Below are 19,063 nucleotides of genomic sequence, written 5' to 3' on the forward strand. Positions count from 1 at the left end.
TGCTTTAGTTCTAATTACTGTCTTCTGGGGAAGGGGTTATATTTTATATAGTTAGGGGCTCTTTTTTTGTATAAATGCTGGTACTATTTTGGTTTTGTATTTAACAAATTCCTTGTTAAAATAATAGATTGTTTAAAATCAATTTAAACTAGTATTCTTTTGCATACCAGTTCTTGTTCCCTAAACTTCTCAAGAAGTCTTCTGTCTGGAACACCTGGTTCCATCATGTATGAACGTGTGTGATAAGTGTGTGATAAGTGTGTGTGTGTGTGTGTGTGTGTGTGTGTGTGCTTGCACACATGTGCAAATGTTCCTGAATACTAAAAGGTCCTTTCCTTTGTTTTCTAATTATAAAGGAACTTATAGCTTCCATCATAAAAACTGTAGGACTGGAAACCAAAAACTGGCAATTTCTCATTTTCTCCTTCTTGTGTGCACAGGCAATCCTGGAAGCACCTGGAACTTCCTGGCGTAGGTGCAGACCAGCTTATCTTCTACAGTGTAGGGCAGGTGAAAAACAGCCCTGGGGAGGCCAGATATGCAGCACTAGCACTAGGGAAGCTTCATTGCTTTAGGACTCTGATGGCAACTGGGTGTCCTTTCACTTCTAGAAAGCAGTACTTTAGGTTGGGAGATGCCTGGGAGGAAAATGCAGTGGGGTGGGCCTGCACTGTAGGGCCTAACCAAGACTTCCTCAGGGATCTCCACATGCTGTAAAAAGAGATCTTCTCTTTGTGGGAAAACAATGTGTCTCAGAGTTTTTTTTTTTTTTTTTTTTTTTTCATGCTCTAAAACAAATATTGGGTTTTTAACCCAGTTGCTTGGCTTTTTGACAATGGCAAACCAGCATTAAGACAAATGGGATTCTGTCAGATGTAGTACACAGATGAGAAGATAACCTAATGGCACTCAAGATAAGTCTTCCCAGGAACAGCCTGAGTTCTGACCACTTTACTGATGTTTGACTAGAGGCACTACATAGAATGTGCTCCTGTCAGCAATGCAGAGAAGTAAAGCTGGGCCTTGGCTTTCTTTTGCTTGCTTTATATGATGGTAATTTCATGTATTTTTTCCTGCAGATTAAGAAAAAAATCACAGCATTCCTCTTCTTTTTCCCTTGGTGGGTTAAATGAAGCATTTTTTGAACTATCCAAATGATTCCATGACATCATTACTTTATGCTCCCTCTATTGGTGGTAAAGAAACATCAGTCACTCCTGACTTCCAATATTAACAACAGCAAAAACAGCAGGGGGTGGGGTAGGGAGAACTTCTGCATTTCTGAAGCTAATTTTTAAAACAGGTCACACAAGTTCTTGGGTGTTCTCTTTTTAGAAATCACAATGAGTGATACTCAGTAGTCAGTTAACCATTCAAATCCACACTACAACTTCTAGCAAAACATCCACTGAATTAAGCACCATAAGACCAACTTCAACGCCACAAATACTCCAGTTGCACAAACTACTAAACATCACAAAGAACTTATGGAAAAGATCCAAGTTAACCAATTGTCTAAAATATATGAATAAAACCAATTTAGTCATTATAGAGTTGCTTGCCTTGGAAAATTTCCCCTCATTTGCTGCATTTTTAGTTTTTTATTTTTATTTTTTGGTAAATAAAATGCTAACAGAAAAATTAGGAGGAAAATTGAGTTAAAATGTAGAACAATTTAGAAAAGAAAATTTCTTCTTTTTTTTTTAGAAATTGTAGTTTTATGTTTCTGTGTTATTGGAATAGTTACTTTTCCATTTAAGTGTGCTAAAACATGGCCAGTCATGAAATTACTTAATGAGTATTAGCTAGGTTTAGAAATTCCTTTTTTTTTTTTTTTTTTTTTTTTTTTTTTTTTTTTGTTGTTGTTGTTGTAGTAAGCTGGAATCCCTTCAGGACACTGTATATAATTGGAAAATCTTATGGTGTTTTGATCAATACCAAAGAGAGAAACCCCAACTAGAAAGAGCAGCACCTGGAAGGCTGCCGGAGATTCGTGGCCGTTTGGAAGCTGGATGTTAGCACAGAGAAACTTAATTTCCAAAAAAGCAAGAGCCAATAATCAACTAAAGAATGGTCATCCTACTCAGCCCTGTCAGCCATGGTGGAAAGAGTCCGAGGCTGTGAAAGGAAGAAAGGAGTTTGGCATCAATGCACTGTGGTTTGTAACAGGCTTCTCATAGTGATGCTCACACAGTGGAGAGGGCGAGGAGGCAGCAGAGAGGCCTGTGGATTCCTTCTCCTGGCTAATATAAAGGAAACAAACCCCCTGTGTCAAGCTCTCTAGACCACTAGTGTTTCACCAGAGGAAAAAAGCAAGGTTAATGGAAACTCTAGAATCCTAAGAGCTCGGTGAAAATTTGAAGAAGTAAGAAATCGCTTCTAAAAGAGCACTTCCCTCCATGACAAAGAACAGAATTCTAGATGATGGGTGATAAATATTCAGTGGAGCCACTTAAGCTTGCTACAAGCCAGAGATCTACGCATCAAAAACAGAGCAGCAGTTGAAATTACAGCAGGGTGGGCGGGCCTCCAAGGCCTCAGCAACCCAGGCAATACTTTAAAATAATAAAAATTAAGAAAAAATATGATGAAAATATCCTTCCTCTCTTTCAAATATAACTTTAGTTGCCTTTTATTCTTTCTATCTGGAAGCAGTATCGCTAACCTTAACAGTCTTGACTTACCAAAATATATATATATGTGTGTGATACAAAGTAAAAGAACGGGGCAGTGGCAGTGTATGCAAAACCATAACGAGAAAAAAAACCACTTTTAACAATCTCACTTTTTTGTTTTTTTTTACACAAATACTGTTGTAAATATATTTAAAAAATCAGCATTCTATCTGGTAAACATCACTTTTGCCCCTCTATAAATTTTTGAATTAAAAAAAGCCTCAAGAACTTTTACCGTTCCCCCCACCCTCCATTTCTCTTTCTTTTTCTCTTCCACAAGAATATATCCTGACACTTTTTTTTTTTTTTTTTGCAAAGATTGTTGGAAATAACCCTTCTCTTGTACCTAGAAACATAGGTGCAAATCTGTAATCTTTGTTTTATCTGCATTCCTGCCTTTCATGAAAGTCCCTCTTGATTGTGCTGAGGCTGTGGCTCAGCAAAGACACTGAATAAATAGAAAGCCACTGTTGCTTGTCCAAGTCTTCCTGGCTTCTGCTGAAAGGGGCGGGTTTGTGGAGGAGGTGGGCCAGGGTGTGTGGACCTGGCCGACTGGGGGAGAAGCCTGCCACACCCCGTTTCCTTCACACCCCTGGGCTCACCGTCCCCTCCCATCCCAGAGCCCTTTAATGAAATCAGACAACGAAGTAGGTGGTAACAGCAGGGCCTTTCCTCTGGGTTTTCAACCAGAAGGGATATTCCACAGTTTAAACTGCTTACTGTGAAGTCCGAGTGGCCAGACTTGTGAAATGTCCACTGAAACACTGTGAGCGGTGTACTTAAAGACAGCAGGCCTTTACATCTCGTAATAAATTCTGTAGTGCTCTTCACGAGTGGAAAAACAATTTTTCTTTTTTTTTTTAAACATTTTTAAAAACTTTTTTAAAAGATTTTTTTGTTTGTTTTTTTTTTTTCTGTGTGTGTGTGTGGTTTTTTTTTTTTGCTTTTTTTGTTTTGTTTTTGTTTTGTTTTTGATTTTTTTGTTTGTTTGTTTTTTTGTTTTTGTTTTTGTAAAGAAGGGTTGTATTTAGAGGCCAGTAGCTAGAGATCCAACCAGTGGACCTCTTGAAGCACTACCAGGCCTTAAGGCCACCATCCAAGGGAGACTGGGAAAAGTATTATCCACCCAAGCCCCCGGAAATGTAATGTACCAGCAGGCAAAAAACAGTTCTTCATGTAGTACAAAATGAAACGGAACAAAAACAAAAACAGAAAGTACAAATGAAACCAAAACATTTCTTAAATTCTAGTGCCATAGCTTTTTGTCTGTCTGTCTGTTTCTTTTGTCGTTGTTTTGTTTGGTTCATAAGAAAGAGAGAAAGGTACTACTTATCCGTCAGACACATGCATCCTCATGTGGTCGTTGAACTGCTCGATTTGGTCAAACTTTGCTGGGCAGACAGAGCAGACGTAAGTGGTCCCCTCTGTGCAGGCCACCACGCCTGGTGGACCCGCGCGGGCACCTGGGGGTGTGCCTGCGGGAGGGGTCCCGTTGCTGGCACTGTGCAGGGCCACGTGTCGCTCCAGCAGGGTCTTGTGGGAGAACTTCTTTTTGCAGATGTAGCACTCATAGGACTTCTCCCCACGGTGCAGGCGCATGTGCACATTGAGGGAGCTCTTCTGGGTGAAGCGCTTGTTGCAGATGCTACACTGGTACGCTCTCACTCCGGTGTGCGTCACCATGTGCTTGATAAGGTAATCCTTCAAGGAGAAGGAGCGCCAACAGATGCTGCACTGGTGGGGCTTCTCACCTGGTCATGTGGGGAAAGACAGCAAGCAGGACAGAACAAAACACAGCCGGAGTGGGAGAATGAGAGACAGAAAAACAAGACAACAAAAAAAAGAAAAACAGAAAGTAAAAATTGATTGTTTCATGGATCATCCTTGATTGGAAAGATCTAGGACTCTCTGGCCTCCTGTTCAGAGCACGCTTGTTTTAAGAATGCCAGGAGAGTCTAGAGTTTTCCATTTCCCCATGACCAAAACTGCTCTCTTGTTAAGTAACAGCTTTCAACCACCCAACTCTTCAAAGGTCATTTGGAGGGAAAAAACAAGAGGCTACTTTGTAAGAGTCATTCTCAGTACCATGTTTCCAGTTAATATTTGCAAACAAATATGAGAGTTACCTTTGGAGGGAGGGGTTTACTGTAATCATTGTGAAGTGAGACTATTGGCCGGATAACTTGGCTCTTTTCGGAAAGTCTCCATTTCCACTGCTCAGCCTAGTAAAGGTACACATTATTGACGACAGGCCTGGGTTGTATCTGATAAAAGCCTTCCTGAGAATGAACCGGCTCTTCCGTGTTGACTGTGCTGTTCTGCAGACTGAGCTCACTGGCTGTGACGGCTGGACAGATGGTGGACAACTGCTGAATTTTGAGCCTTGTGCAAGCACAGGCACCAGAACACTGGGCGGCATCATGAGGAATCACCAAGAGCCGCTGAGGTGCACCGTCCTGCTTACGTCACGGTGTTGACGTGAAGTACATATGGAATCACTTCGCAGACCACCCAAGGGCGGTGTGGGAATATCTGCATGGTATTCTTATTATAAGGGTGCCTCCTCTGTCATTAAATGGTTCCGTATGTTTTTTGAACTTTTAGGTCAAATTCTAAAATAGTTTTTTCTGTCTATTTTTTTTTTTTCTTAGTCAGCTGGCACAGCCCTTTATCCTTGTGTGTTTACTACTTTGTCTGCCATTGGCTCTGAAAGCAAATGACAAGCTAGTTAAAAACAGTAAGCTAAGAATAGTCACTGGATGGTGACATGGGGGTCCCCTTAAAGCCCATGGGTCTGGGACATCACTTTCAACAACTGTTTAAAAGACTTGTTTTCTGTTTGTTCTTAACACTTGCAGCTTTCAGATTTTGACAGACTGACCAAAGCTCCCTAAAGTATTTGATCTACCTCTTCACCTCATTACTGATAGCCCAAAGTAGGCATTGCCTCAGGGTACTTAGAGCCCCATGTCTGAGACCTTCTCAGGCAATATACAGCAGAAGGGAGCTACTCTTTAGCTTGAGTTTACACCCATTTAAATATGGGACTTGACTGTTCTCATGTTTCCATTGGAAGGAGCATGATGTATCATGGTAAGAACGGCAATAAGACAAACTCCCATGCACTGAATGTGCTATGCCAGATTCTGGATCGAGTGCTTCATATTTATGTTGCATCTTGTGGCGCTTTTTCTAATTAGACAATTTTCTTGGTATTTCTAACATAAGGGAGCTTGAATTAAAGCACTCTAATGGGGGAAATATGATGTACAGGATCCTAGGACTAAAAGAGAATAATTTAATTTTTAGATTAAAATAGGAGAATCTAGGGAAGGCTTATTACTAATAATCTCAGTTTGCTAAAGAGCTCAGCCTATACATGGTGTTTACATTTGTAGAGTTTCTGTAAATGAGAGATTCCCTTAGAGACAACCATGCATGTTATTTTTAGTTGAGGCACTGCTGTCAGCTGTAAACATGCTTGCAACTCAGCTGGTCTTTCTGTCCTTATGTTTTCAGTATAATTTATAGTGGCTGTGAAAGGCTGGCCAACTATCTCTTAAAACATGTCCACCTGTCACCTTTAATGGGAAGTGTGCCTTAAATTGCAGATGGTATTTTGGCCTGTTAGGAAGGTGAAACTCTGTTAAAATGTTCTTGCTGTTGGAATGTTCACCTTCTGACTGTGCTTTTCCTCCAGGCAAGGTCACCAATCAAGGCTCTTTACTTTCACACCCTTCTAATCCAACTACGAAATTGATTCTTCACAGTTGTCATCTTCTCTGCCGCATATATACGTAGATTGTTTGTATGCGTGTGGTATGGTTATGCCAGTGTTTATTTGTGTGACCCTGGGCTTTTTAATTGTTTTCATTTCTCTGGGTTTGTTTTGCTTTCTGTAAGTGATAAATTGGACCAAGTACTTTGCTATGGCTCTGTGGATTTACTAGTCTTCATTCATCTCAGGGTGGTCAACAATCCCTAAGGTCTCTAGTCTTGGCCTTGTCAGCAAGTGGCTTGAGGGGCAACCTGCTTAATCACTCAATGCTTGGGCAGCCCCACATTTTTAAATAGGACGAAGTATCCAGTTGTCTGCCCTACCACAGGAAAATGGGGTGGTTGTTAATGAGCAAAATGTGCACAGGGCACCTATCGCTGGTCAGAGAAAGATGCTCTCTATAATTACTTCGGGGCGGGGAGGATGGAGCTGCGCATTTCAGGGACTGCCTGAATGACCTGGGAGTATTTCATATCAGCCATCTGCCCATACTTGCCCTTCTACATGGTAAAGAACTGAAACAACATCCGTCCCCTCAGCAGGAATCATTACGTTTCCTATCAACTTACTCCCCACATATTACTAATAGCAAACCTTAAAGGAAATGCGGTACTGTTCATGAAATGTGTGGTCTATAGACTGTTACTCTGCAGGTAGAGGAATCTGAGGCTATGATGATAAACAGATGGTCTCTCTGGGTAGGAGCATAAGGTTCACATCTGCAAGTCCTGGTTGTTAGGAAGCATCACAAAATGCAAAGAGGATATGTGAACCATAACGTGAAGGGCAGTGGGCACAAGGAGCCCTTCACTTTAAAGCGATGTGTTCTGGGGTTACGAGTCTGATATAAATTCCATTTCTCGGCTGAGTGATTTGGGCATGGTATCCAAACTTCCTAAGCCTTGGTTTTCTTATCTAGAACTTAGTATGGTTTCGACAGTGCATGAGTGTGAACATGTTTTGAAATGTAAGGAAAAGGCACTTGCACTGAGTATAGGCCATTTTAAGGAATGCTAAAGTGTTGTACCCAGCCTGCAGGAACTGAGGATAAAGTAAACCAATTGGGACATCACTACACTGCATAGGAAAGTAGATCCTAAGTTAAACAGAAGCCAAACCAAAGCAACAAAAACAGTGTTTCAGATGATCCCGAAAGCAGGCTGTTTTACTGAGGGTAGTGAACAAAAGTGAAGCCAGGAGTCTTCTTAGTTACACACAAACGGTAGTGAAAGAAGCTGTTCCACACATTAACACAAAGCACAATGTCTACCTTCTTTGGGTGAGCATGGTGGGCATGGTTGGGAGGGGTATCAGAAAACCAAAGCAGGATGCTTGGTGAGTATAAAAAAAACGAGGAAGTCGGAGGAAGAGGAAAGAGGGGAGCTCTGGGAAGTACAGGTCCATGAATGCGAAAAATAAAGACGGAACCAAAAAACAGGAAAAGGCTTGGTGCGAACCGTGGGAATGTGTCAAACCCAATGGCCTGGTGACTGCATTGGTGGCACAGTTCCTCTTGGCGTCTGGTGAAGGGGGCATGGAGCAGGACATGGATGGTGTGATCTGACCTTTCTGCCTATTCCCTGCTGACTGTCTAGGAGGGTTGCCAACCGGGAACACATACATTAACAAACTTCTGCAGCTTCATGGACAACCCAGATATTTTGGTGGTAAGTAGACTTTTCAGTAGCTAGGGGAACACTTTCTTACATTATCTGATTTCTTACAGTGTTGTGAGTGGGGTGGATGTTAACACTCCAGAAAATGGTATCTCCTGTTACTTTTGTGCTCAGACAAAGCTTCAAAAATGAACAAGCGCCAAGAGTAAGATAAGCTCCCAACTCCTGCAAACTCCCTACCACCATGAACAGTTAGTTCCTTGATCATGCTGGAAAATGCATGGTGTTTCTGTAATATATATTCCTACATGTCAGTGATAGATATAGCATTTATAGTCGAAGGCTTCTGTATCCATTACTTAATCCTCAGATAACTTATTATTAAGACCTCTCAAAATTATGATTCCAGTTCAACCTAGAACTTAAAGTCACTTAGTTACCAAGTGGTACAGTCCAGTTCCTGTGTAGATGGTGTCTCTCTTAGTAGCTTACTGCCAACAGTGACATGCCATAGCTATTCCTCTCTTCCCACTGAATTTATGGCTGAAAAAAACTGAGTTTCCAAAGAAACAAGCAGAATTATCTTACGTACAAAGGATATCAATGGGCTGAAAATCATCACTAACGAATGGGCTGCTGATAATATGATTCAGAAAAAAGCCAGAGAACTATCATTTGTTGGTGAAAAGCCACAGTGGGGATATAGATACCGTACAATATATTCTAAAGCTATTTTTTTTTAAAAGAAAGAAATCTAAAAGTCGTGCAGAGAAAAGAATGCATTTATGTATAAGTTCCTTGAATTAAGTTCTCCTGGAAAGCATGTCCACATTTTGAACATTCATTTACATACTCACTCAACAAACATTTGCTAAGCAACTACATATGCTAGCCCATATTCATTTATAGATTTTTTTTTTAAGTAAAATGCCCTAAGTTTGGATCTTAAAAGAAAGTTCCACCTGGAGTTTCCAGATAAATTATATGACACCCTGTTGTTTGCCTTGATATCCATGGCAACAGCAAGGCTTATTCTTCTAACATCCTCCATCTCTGGTTTTGTATCCCTCCCACGCCTTTATTTTGACCTTTGTTTTGTCTCTTGATGGGAGAAGTGAGAAAGAACCATGTTTTGTCCATGAAGGACGGCTTGTGCTAGCTTTCTTTTCCTCTAATTCTTTTGCTTTTGTGTTCAATATTGAAATATGGATGGACTTTCCAAACTGCCAGTGGCAAATAATTCTAGGAGAAAGGGCAACGAGTTCGTTTTTTAAGAACTAGATGCCTGGTTGGCACAGGGACAAGATTGTTTCCAGAAGCACCTGCACTTTATACATTTAAATAGCTTCAGAATTTACTTAGGAATTTAAGTGCAGACCAAACTTTGAGTACATTCAGGTCTATAAAAATGATTTTACCTATAGCACTGTGCATATGTTATATATAGGTATGTAAAACCATTGCAGCTTTATCTCTGGCAAAGGCACTTGGGTTAACTACAAGATACTGAAAAGAATTTGAGGTAGATCGAGAGTTTTATGTTGCAGATTTAAGGCCCTGTTTTAATACGTGAACCAATGGGATGCATGTGTTTTCTATCTGACATGACTACAGAAGACACCCATAAAAGAGGAAAAAGCTTATGTACACAATCCAAGACTGGCAAAAATCAACTCTTTTTAAAGAGAGACTTTTATAAATGGCTCCCCCAACTTCTGCCAGTCTTTAGTTTCATGGCTGTTAGATGAGCTGTTTTCTGAGGAAAAGGGTTAAAACTACTTGAGAGCAGATTTGCAATCTGCTGTTTCACAACTGAAGATGCTGTTTGATTAATTCACTTGATTGGTTTCAGGTTACTGCTGCAGTCGCCTTCACCCTAGGTAAACACAGAGATGCATCACCACCTAGTTTGCTTCCTAAATTAAGCACTGAGTCTCTGTGTTAATTTGGAGATGTGAAAACTAAGATTTAAGGACGAGTGATTGATGTACAGTCACATACTGACTTAACACCATGTCCTGACTTGGACTGAACTACAGTGAAGGCAAACTTCAGCGTAGGCAATGTGCTGTTTCAGTTGCTCAATTCCGTATGTTTCTATTATCAACTGCTTCCTTTCTTCTAGCCCTCAGTTTGAATGTATATGCTTTATGCTCTATGTCTTTGATTGACACTAGCCTAGTGTGGGGCTCCTAAGGCTGCTCTGAGGAGTGAATTTGTTTTTCTGTATTAGGACTCAAGTATGTAAATATTTCCCGACAAATGATTTTATGTAACATGACTAGTCTAGACTCAAGGCTTTGCCAGGAGAATGATTCTTGTAAGAATTTCAAATTTGATGGTCGTTGTTGCAGACAGTGCTTTTAGTTTGAAGAGAAGCTGTGTGAAACCATAACCATACAGATGATCTTTTATACCATTAGTTCTCAACTTTCCTAACTCTGCCACTCTTTAATACAGTTCCTCATGTTCTGGTGTCCCTCAACCATCAAATTATTTTTGTTGCTACTTCATAACTAATTTCAAATTTCGATACTGTTATGAATTGTAATGTAAATATCTGTGTTTTCTAATGTTCTTAGTGAACCTGGGACAGGCTCATTCGACTACAAATGGAGGTCATGACCCACAGGTTGAAGACCACTTCTTAAATGGGCATTTCTTTGTGTCCCATCATGGAGCTAAGGAAAGGGCAGCCTCTGAGGTTTGGAGCTCTTCATCTCTGGAGTGGTAGAATCCATGGAATCACTATCTTTCCCAAGTCCTCTGGATAGCATCTTTTATGAAGCTATCCATTCTCTCTTTAAAGGCCCCTAATAACAAGAGCCCAGTTCCTTTGAAGAAGCAAACAGCTCAGAGTAGCTTGGACTCTTCAAACTTCTTTTATTTAGTTGAAAAACTTTCTATAAAGATTTCAGTGGTCCAATTATTTATTAATTAATTTATTTACTTGTTCGTCTTTGAAATAGAATAAACTTACTTTCTCCTCTCAGCCATCTAAATCGTGCTAATAATAGCTATAACATCTATGATATGTACTATGCTAAGGATACCTTAACATATATGTTAATCAATATAAATCTCAGAGGCAGCACAAGGAAGGTACATCACTACTATTCTCTATTATCTATCTATCTATCTATCTATCTATCTATTATCTATCTATCTACCTACCTACCTATCTACCTATCTATCTATCTATCTATCATCTATCTGTCTGTCTATCTATCTATCTATCTATCTATCTATCTATCTATCTATCTATCTATTTCAGGCCTAGCAATCTGTCTCCAAAGAGCAAGCTTTGAACCTACACTATGTCACCTCCAAAACTCAGATACTTGAATATAGGTCATGCCGTTTTCATAAAGGACTTTTTTTTTTTTTTTTTTTTTTTTTTTTTTTTTTTTTGATTTGGGAGTACTTTATTCCTATGATAGGTACAGCTAGATTTCTTTCTAAAGGGGGGCCCATGGTGGGATTTCTTCGAGACCTTGAGGATGATGTTTTATCCCTTCCCTTCTATGCATCAACTTGCTCTGTTGCTCCCACAGCCAGCCCTCCACACCCTGCTTCCAAGCCTTCAAAGAAGGGGCACTCACCTGTATGTACGAACATGTGCTTGACGTAGTTCTGTTTGGCTGTGAAAGTCTTGTTGCAGAGAGTGCACTCATAAGGCTTTTTGTCGCCTTGCCCACTGGCTGTGCTGTGGCCTGCAGATGAGGCCAGGGGCTGTGGCGCTGGCAGCTGTGCAGTAAAGGTGGACAGGCCGGGCTGGGACACTGTCACAAACTGGGTCTGCTGGCCTGTCAGGGGCTGTGGCAGGCTGAAAAGAAAAGGCTTGGGGCCACTGCCCGCGGGCTGGGTAGTGAAGAGGGCTGGCAGATAGGTGTTGCCAGCTGTGCCAATGACCTGTGTGTTGCTGGTCAAGGTCAGAGGCATCCTCAGGTTGCTGGTGAGGGTTTCTGTCTGGCGTAAATAGAGCTGGGTACTTGGCAATGGCTGCCCGATGGATGTGTTGACTGAAGGCTGCTGTAGGACGCCCTTATTGGAGCTGTTACTGACAGTGATGACTGTGTTGTCCATCTCTACCTCGTTGCTTCTCTCGGGAGAGGAGGCACCTGTTTCCAGCTGGTTTGGCTGGGCACTGCCCTCAGCTGGGGCTTCTGCTGCTTGCTCAGGTTGGGCGGGTTCCACCTGACCGTCCCTTGTGGCTCCGGCCCCAAACTGTTGCTCCACTGAGTCAGGTTCGGTGCCAATAGAGGAGCTGACCCCAGAATCGAAGCTTTCACCTTTGGGTTCGCTCTCTGTGCCCTCTGCCTGATCAGTGTCTTCCGTGCACTCCTCGGACTCATTGCGCTCTAGGATCTGCACCCTTTGCTGCCCATAGTAGTCATAGTCATCTTCCATTTCCTGCTTGATGTGGATGTTACCCACCAGGGTCTGGATGCGCACAGGCCGGGGCTGCTTGCGGCAGTGTGTGGTCTCAGGGGTGGTGGACAGGTAGCGCTCCATTTGCTGAGAGCGCTCATGGATGCGGGTGATCCAGCTGGGGTCTTCCATGTGGTGGTCACGGGGCAGGCCAAGAGCAGTTTCATGGTGGCTGACCACTGCACCACTGTAGAAGGAGCGCTCGCCACTGCCATTCTGCATGGAGCAAGCATAGAGTGCCGAGTAGATTCGGTCCACGCTGTGCTGTGGGTGGCTCTGCAGGTAGCCCGATTCCGTGTCACTGCTCTGGCCAGATGTGCCTGACTCTGGTGTGCCTCTTGGTGTGTCCTGGCCAGAATACTGGATGCCTGGGAACACATCGCCCACGTTCTGTGACACGATGCGTGTGCACTCATCTATAACCGTTTTGATCTGCAGGATGCTGGCGGCCGTGAGGATCTGCAGGGCTTCCGACTGTGAGACTCTCAGCACACCGCTGTACATGAAGTCAATGAGCTTTTGCACCGACTGTACAGACACCACCGACGGGATTTCGATGTCACTGTAGCCCAGCAGCAGCTTGTCTTGGAAGAAGGGGCTGCCGGCTGCCAGCACGCAGCGATGTGCGCGCAGCATGCTCCCGTGGATGCGAACCGTCACGTCACAGAAGTGGCCACGGTTGCGCTGCTCGTTGAGGGTCTCGAGCACGGAATTGCTGAAGTTGTGAAGGTTGATGCTGTGAATGCGCTCGGTCATCCCCTTGCAACTGATGTCACCTGTAGCACAGTGAAGCAAATACAAGACAGGGCACATAGTCATATATAGCTGATGGCATTTCTAACTCGGGTCTTAGAAGAGTAAAGCCAGAACCACCCTCCTTGCTGATGCACACAGAAGCAGGGAGAAAGCTGGGGAGACTGCATATACAGCCGAGGCAACCAATGCTTTGGGTTTTCCCCCACCTCTGGACTTAGTGTCCCAACTATTTTGGATATTGCATGCAAACGGATCCACAAGTAATTCAGGCAATGTGGTTTTCTAAAAGGCTAACCAGATGGGTTGTTGCTTGCCATTCCTGTAACTTGAGCACGGCATGAAGATGTATGTTAGCCTAGGGAACACTCCTCTCTGCCTCACTCTGGACAGGCCTAATCCCAAATCCTCTGGGAAATTTTAATTCCTGTCCTCAAGTTATGGGCGTTTCTTATTCTATCAGTAGGCGGCAACAATAACCGTAGTTTAAAAACTAATCCCTTCCTAGTTATCATGGCAGATTCTTATCAGAATATAGATCAGATTTGCAAAACTTGTTGGAAATTTTAACTCAGACTAAGCTATTTACCACACCACTGCCACCACAGTTTCTAGACGACAGGAGGCATGCAGAATGAAACCTGCTTACAGTCAGGTCACTCTCTGGCTGCCTCTGTCTCTCTTATCCACGGCAGGCTGTGTGCTCTCAAGGATGGGTCTGTGAGATTCCGGTGATGCTGCTGCTGCTGAGGGCAGTTTTCATTCTTTTTTGAGCCAGGCTCTCACCGTGCCACTCAGGCTATCCTGGAACTCATATGTAGACCAGGCTGGCCTTGAATGGAGGCAGCCTCCTGCCTCTGCCTTCAGAATTAAAGGTGCACTTGTACCACCACTCCCAGAAAGAAGAAATGTTTTTAAAGGCCAGAGCTGGATGTGCTAAGAGGGATCATACTAGGTGGTCACACTTGTCATTTAAACTGGGTGCTTAGAGTAAAAGAGAACACTGTTAATAATTAGTCCAGAAGAGCAGGGGAGAACTGTAGGTAGTGTATAAACTTAATCTGAGCAAAGTAGGGTGCTCTGCAGAGCTATTACACTGTTCTCAGAAGGAAGATAATAGTCTCTGTGGAGGCTCTGCTCACCTGACCAACTGTCATCCCTATGTTCCAGGCTGTGAACACAGGTGACAATGGTGTTAACATCATTCCATACTAAGAAGAAAATGGATGGCTACAGACTCCCCATTTTTCTACCTCACCCTCAGATGTCTCTTAAGAATACCCTTCCATAAGCTATTTTTCAGTCAGAACCATACATGTAACTTCACAATCTGCAATGTTTTATTTTGACAGAAAACATGATTGGATTAAAAGGTACCTAACAGATTCATGAGGAACACTTCTGATTGTGTCTGTAATCACTAATGATTAAATTATGAAGGGTCTGAGTTAATGAACTGATTAAGCCCTTCATAGATTTCATAATAAGATGCTGTTTTGGGAAGGTGGTTAAAAGTCAGAGGTAGGGCTTGGTTGGAGGAAGTAATTATTCATTGGTCATGTGCCCTTCTTGCTATAGCCTCTTGGATTCTCTCTATCTGCTTCCTATATATGATGAGGTTATCTATGTATCCTGCTATATGTGTTCATTACAATGGGACCAAGAAAGCATGGGTCAAACCCTCTGAAACCAGGAGCAAAGATAAATCTTTCTTCCCAGTGCCAGTTATTTTTTGTGAACTTGACACAACCCATAGACACCAAGGAAGAGGAAATCCCAATTGAGGAATCAAGTCCATCAGAGTAACCTATATCTGTGGGGGCATTTTCTTGATTGCTAATTGATGGAGAAGAGCCCAGCCAGATGGTTTGGGATAGTTCAAGATGGGCAGATGATTTGGGATAGTACAAGAAATAGGGCTGAGCAGGAGCTGGAAAGCAAGTTGCCTTAGTCATGTGCTATAACTGTGAAGAGACTTTCTGTCTAAGGCAACTCATAAAATAAAGCATTCACTTGGGGTTTGCTTACAGTATCAGAAGTTTAGTCCATTATCACGGTGGTGGCACGCAGGGCGCTCAGGGCACATGGGAGAAGTAGTTGAGAGTTCTACATCTGAATCCACAGGCAGCAAGAGACAGATGCTGGGCTGGGCTGGGCTGGACTTGGGCTTTTGAAAGCCCTCCCCCAGGGAGACACTTCCTCCAATAAGGCCACACCTATTTTACAAAGCCATAGCACCTAACTGGCTATTCTCAAACCGTGCCACTCCCTGTGGCCTAAGCATTCAAATCTGTAAGCCTAGGGGAGCCATTCTTATTCAAACCACAGCACAGTGTTCCTGCTAGTTCTGCTCCAGTTCCTTCCCAAGGCTTCTTCCTTCCTATCTTTTTTTCTTTTAATTGAAAATAATATTTTTTTCATACAATGTATTCTGAGCAAATTTTCCTTCTTCATTCCTGCCTTGGCCTTTCTTCATAAACCCTTTCATCCCCGAGTTACTTTGTGTCAGGGTCTTTATCTTTGGATCAGAATTCAATCTAGGACACTTTCTCAAGGGTTGTTTTGTTTTGTCTCACATTTCAGAACATTGATGAGAAGATTATGAATACATAGGTTAGCTATCAGGCTGAGTGAGGCCACGTGGGCTTTCAGAACAAAGTGGCTCACACAGTACATTCCAGGACATCAGTCATAACAGATCTCAGTGTCCTGTAATAAGCATTCCCAGAGGACCTGGCCGGTGTACAGCAGGTGTCTCCACCTCTTTGCTTCTTTCTCTGCTTTAGAATAAAGACCTGCTCAGGGAAGTCCCTGCTCTGCGCCACTTTCTACGCATCCCTCTCATACATCCAGGCATAACAAATGCTCTAAGCTCTTGTATCATCAGTGATGGAAGCTCTTTCATCTTCTGTCAGGTTTATTATGTACCCCAAAATACTGTATTATACTTTGCAACTTTTTATGTAATCATAAAATTCTAGTTGCACAATTGAATGATTATGGCAAATCCCCAATATGTTAGTAATATATCCCTAAATGAACATCCCAATACTTCAGGAACTGATGTCCAGGAATTTAGTCAATAGATCATGTTCCAGAATCTTGGTGAGTTCTATGTTCTAGACATGTGCATATACAGAAGGAAGACAATAAGGACAAACGGTTCTTCAAGCCTTATTATCTGTCAAGCACTGTCCAAACCACTCTCTGCACATTATGCCATTTAATCCTCAGCAAGCACAGGGAACTGTTGTATTATTATCCCCGTTTATACACCGGGCTGAGATTTGTGCTCAAAGCTGCACTGGAAAATGGTGGTAGAGCTGGTGTAAGAACCCAGTGGTGTGGCTCTCGATTTCTCTCTTGACAGTTCCATATCACATGTTCTGTCTCTCTATGGGAGTTGGCATCAGGGGTCCATATAGCTCCTCCAACCATCAGCTCTCAAGTTAAAAATTTGAAAGACCACCTCCAGCCTTTGGCTTCTAGGCCTCCAGACTTCACTGCAGTTTAAACATATACATGCAGGTGAGAGAATGCAACAGATATCCAGCAGGACAGATAGTTAGATGGCTACAAACAGATGGCAGCAAATCACCATCTCTGGGCAGAGTGATTTTAGCACACGCCTCCTTCTACACAGATAGAGACATCAGTGCCAGTCACATGGACTGCAATGCAGAGGTCAGATGACACAGTTGGTGTCTGCCAGTGGAGTCTAGGCAGCAGCTCCTTCACAACTGGTACTCTGGTGAATATTCCTGTGTACCTTTACCCAGTAAGAAAACCCCCAGCCCCTTTTTTACAGCAATCCTACATATTTTTAGGACATCATTGTTGTTTCTGTTTGAGGTAAGAGAATGCTATGGTTCTAAAAGTTTCTACCTGATTTAATCAAAGTTCTATACAGCAAACAACTAACGGAGTTGGAATTAGCACCCATGTTTCTTGGTGCTAAGACGGGTGACACTTTAATTGCCACTGATTTGGGACCATCCTTATCCGAATTTTAAAAGAAATAGAGAAATACTAAAAGTTTTGCTTTTAGTAGACATTGCTTAAGAGATGAGAGTATTAAAATAGTATTAAGAACCTATTTTATCTTACATGTTCACACATGCACACATACCCACATGCACAAGAACAATTTCATGAGAAAAAATCTGCTTGTTTGACTGAACTGGAGTGAAAATTTAGCCAATCTAAACAATCAGGTTATTTGCTAAATAGTCTATATGAGTGTAATATTATCACTGTTATCAATTTCAATGAAAACCAGAGAGGTAAATGTAAACCCATGTGCAGATACAAGCTGACCTCATCTGCCATCTGGATTTTTTATGGACAAGACTCTAAACATCTCCCTGAGTACACTTGGCCCCCACTGCAGTGAGCTGCCCTGAAAGGCTGGCTTCTCTTTGCTGGTGGCGGTACAGATGCGATGTAGAAACTTTGCCTGTCCATTCAGGCATGCCTCCTCCCTCCAGCACACAATGCAGAGGCAATTCCTTTCCCAGGCTTGCTTTTATTTTTAACTCAAATACAGTGGGAAAGTTTCTGCCACAGTGAGGCAAAGTCCAGGCTTTTGTGAGCATGTCCTTTTCATCCAATGGGCATTAATGTATAGATTCCAATGGAATAAATTTGAAATAGCCTACTGTAGATTTGTCCCCCATTGAAAACAAATCTTGATTAGATGGTATTCAAGAACTGTATAGGAAGGAACGGTGTGAAAATGCTAACTCCATTCTTTCTAAGATTGGCACTGAATAGGCATCTGGGCTATTCAAAATAAGCAAGGAAAAAAAACCCATAAAAAAAACTCCCCAGATACCCCCAAACCAACTAACCTCCCTCCCCTGGAAACCCCAACTCTTCAATCACTACACAACTTTATGTAGATTTTTGTGTATTTGAAAATGCCACATCGCTGTAAGAAAGCCCACAATGGCATGAGAAAACTGTTATTAAAAATAGATCTCTTCATATTACCTTAAAAGAATATCCTACCCACCTGGCTTTGTACCAGAGTAAAAAGTCAGCCTGTGATGACACTCCCTGGGAACATTCAAGAATTGTCCTAAGGACAGTGAGGATGTCATTATTCACAGTGGCTGTTCCCTGAGAGCACAAATGACAGTTCTGAGGCAAGGCTGAGTCCCCAAGGGGAAATGCGCCTCAAGAAATGGGCGGTGCAGGGCCTGGTGCTGGTTTTACAAGAACTTTGCCCTGCCTGTCCTGTAAGCTGCAGGGGTCCCGGACTAGGACTTAGCATGAGAATGAAAAGCTGCTTGAGAATAAGAAAAAATGGACAAGAAAGGGAACAGCAGGCGATACAATCTTTTTTAATTAGGTGTGAAATCCAGTTCTTTCTCAGGCAGGAGAGCAAAGGGATATATAAAATAGAAGGAGGCAAGGGTAAGGTGCAGGGGAGGGGCTGAGGAGGGGGGGGGGGATGGGAAGGCATGGCTGGAATAAAGGGAAATACCAGTTCTCAAATTAAACTCAGTGTTGATCAAGCCAACAGGTTTAAATCAAAAGTAGGGATCAAAGGAGGTCAGTTACTCAGTACAAGGACTAGGTACAGCCTAGGGGGCCAGGCTCCACAGTCCAGCCTCAAACACCAAGCTCCTTTCAGTCCTCTCAGGAATGTAGTTCTTATACCCTGAGGCTACTGCACGAGGCTTTACTAGCTTCTGGGAATTTGCTCCAAGGTTCTCACATTTGTGCTTTATGCTCCCTCAGCCTGGAGCTGGTAATATTTTATATGATAAGATTTAAAAGTTCAGTAAAAAGTTGCTTTTTAGAAA

At 42.5% G+C, this 19,063-nt stretch overlaps 1 protein-coding gene across 12 annotated transcripts in view; it reads right to left on the reverse strand.

Annotated features, from left to right (window-relative positions):
- Positions 1-235: 235 nt before the first annotated feature.
- Positions 236-19,063, reverse strand: part of ZBTB20 (zinc finger and BTB domain containing 20) — a 687,690-nt gene continuing 668,862 nt past the window's right edge. For all 12 annotated transcript variants that reach the window (XM_080919186.1, XM_080919183.1, XM_080919189.1 and 9 more), the window contains 2 exons: positions 11,672-13,276; positions 236-4,426 (listed from right to left, as the gene is read on the reverse strand). In XM_080919186.1, the coding sequence (XP_080775312.1) occupies positions 4,005-4,426; positions 11,672-13,256 (2,007 nt within the window). In that variant the 5' untranslated portion in view covers positions 13,257-13,276 and the 3' untranslated portion in view covers positions 236-4,004. The remainder of the gene's footprint in view (positions 4,427-11,671; positions 13,277-19,063) is intronic.

Source organism: Micromys minutus, assembly GCF_963924665.1.
Source record: "Micromys minutus genome assembly, chromosome: 7".
In the NCBI taxonomy this organism is placed as follows: domain Eukaryota; kingdom Metazoa; phylum Chordata; class Mammalia; order Rodentia; family Muridae; genus Micromys; species Micromys minutus.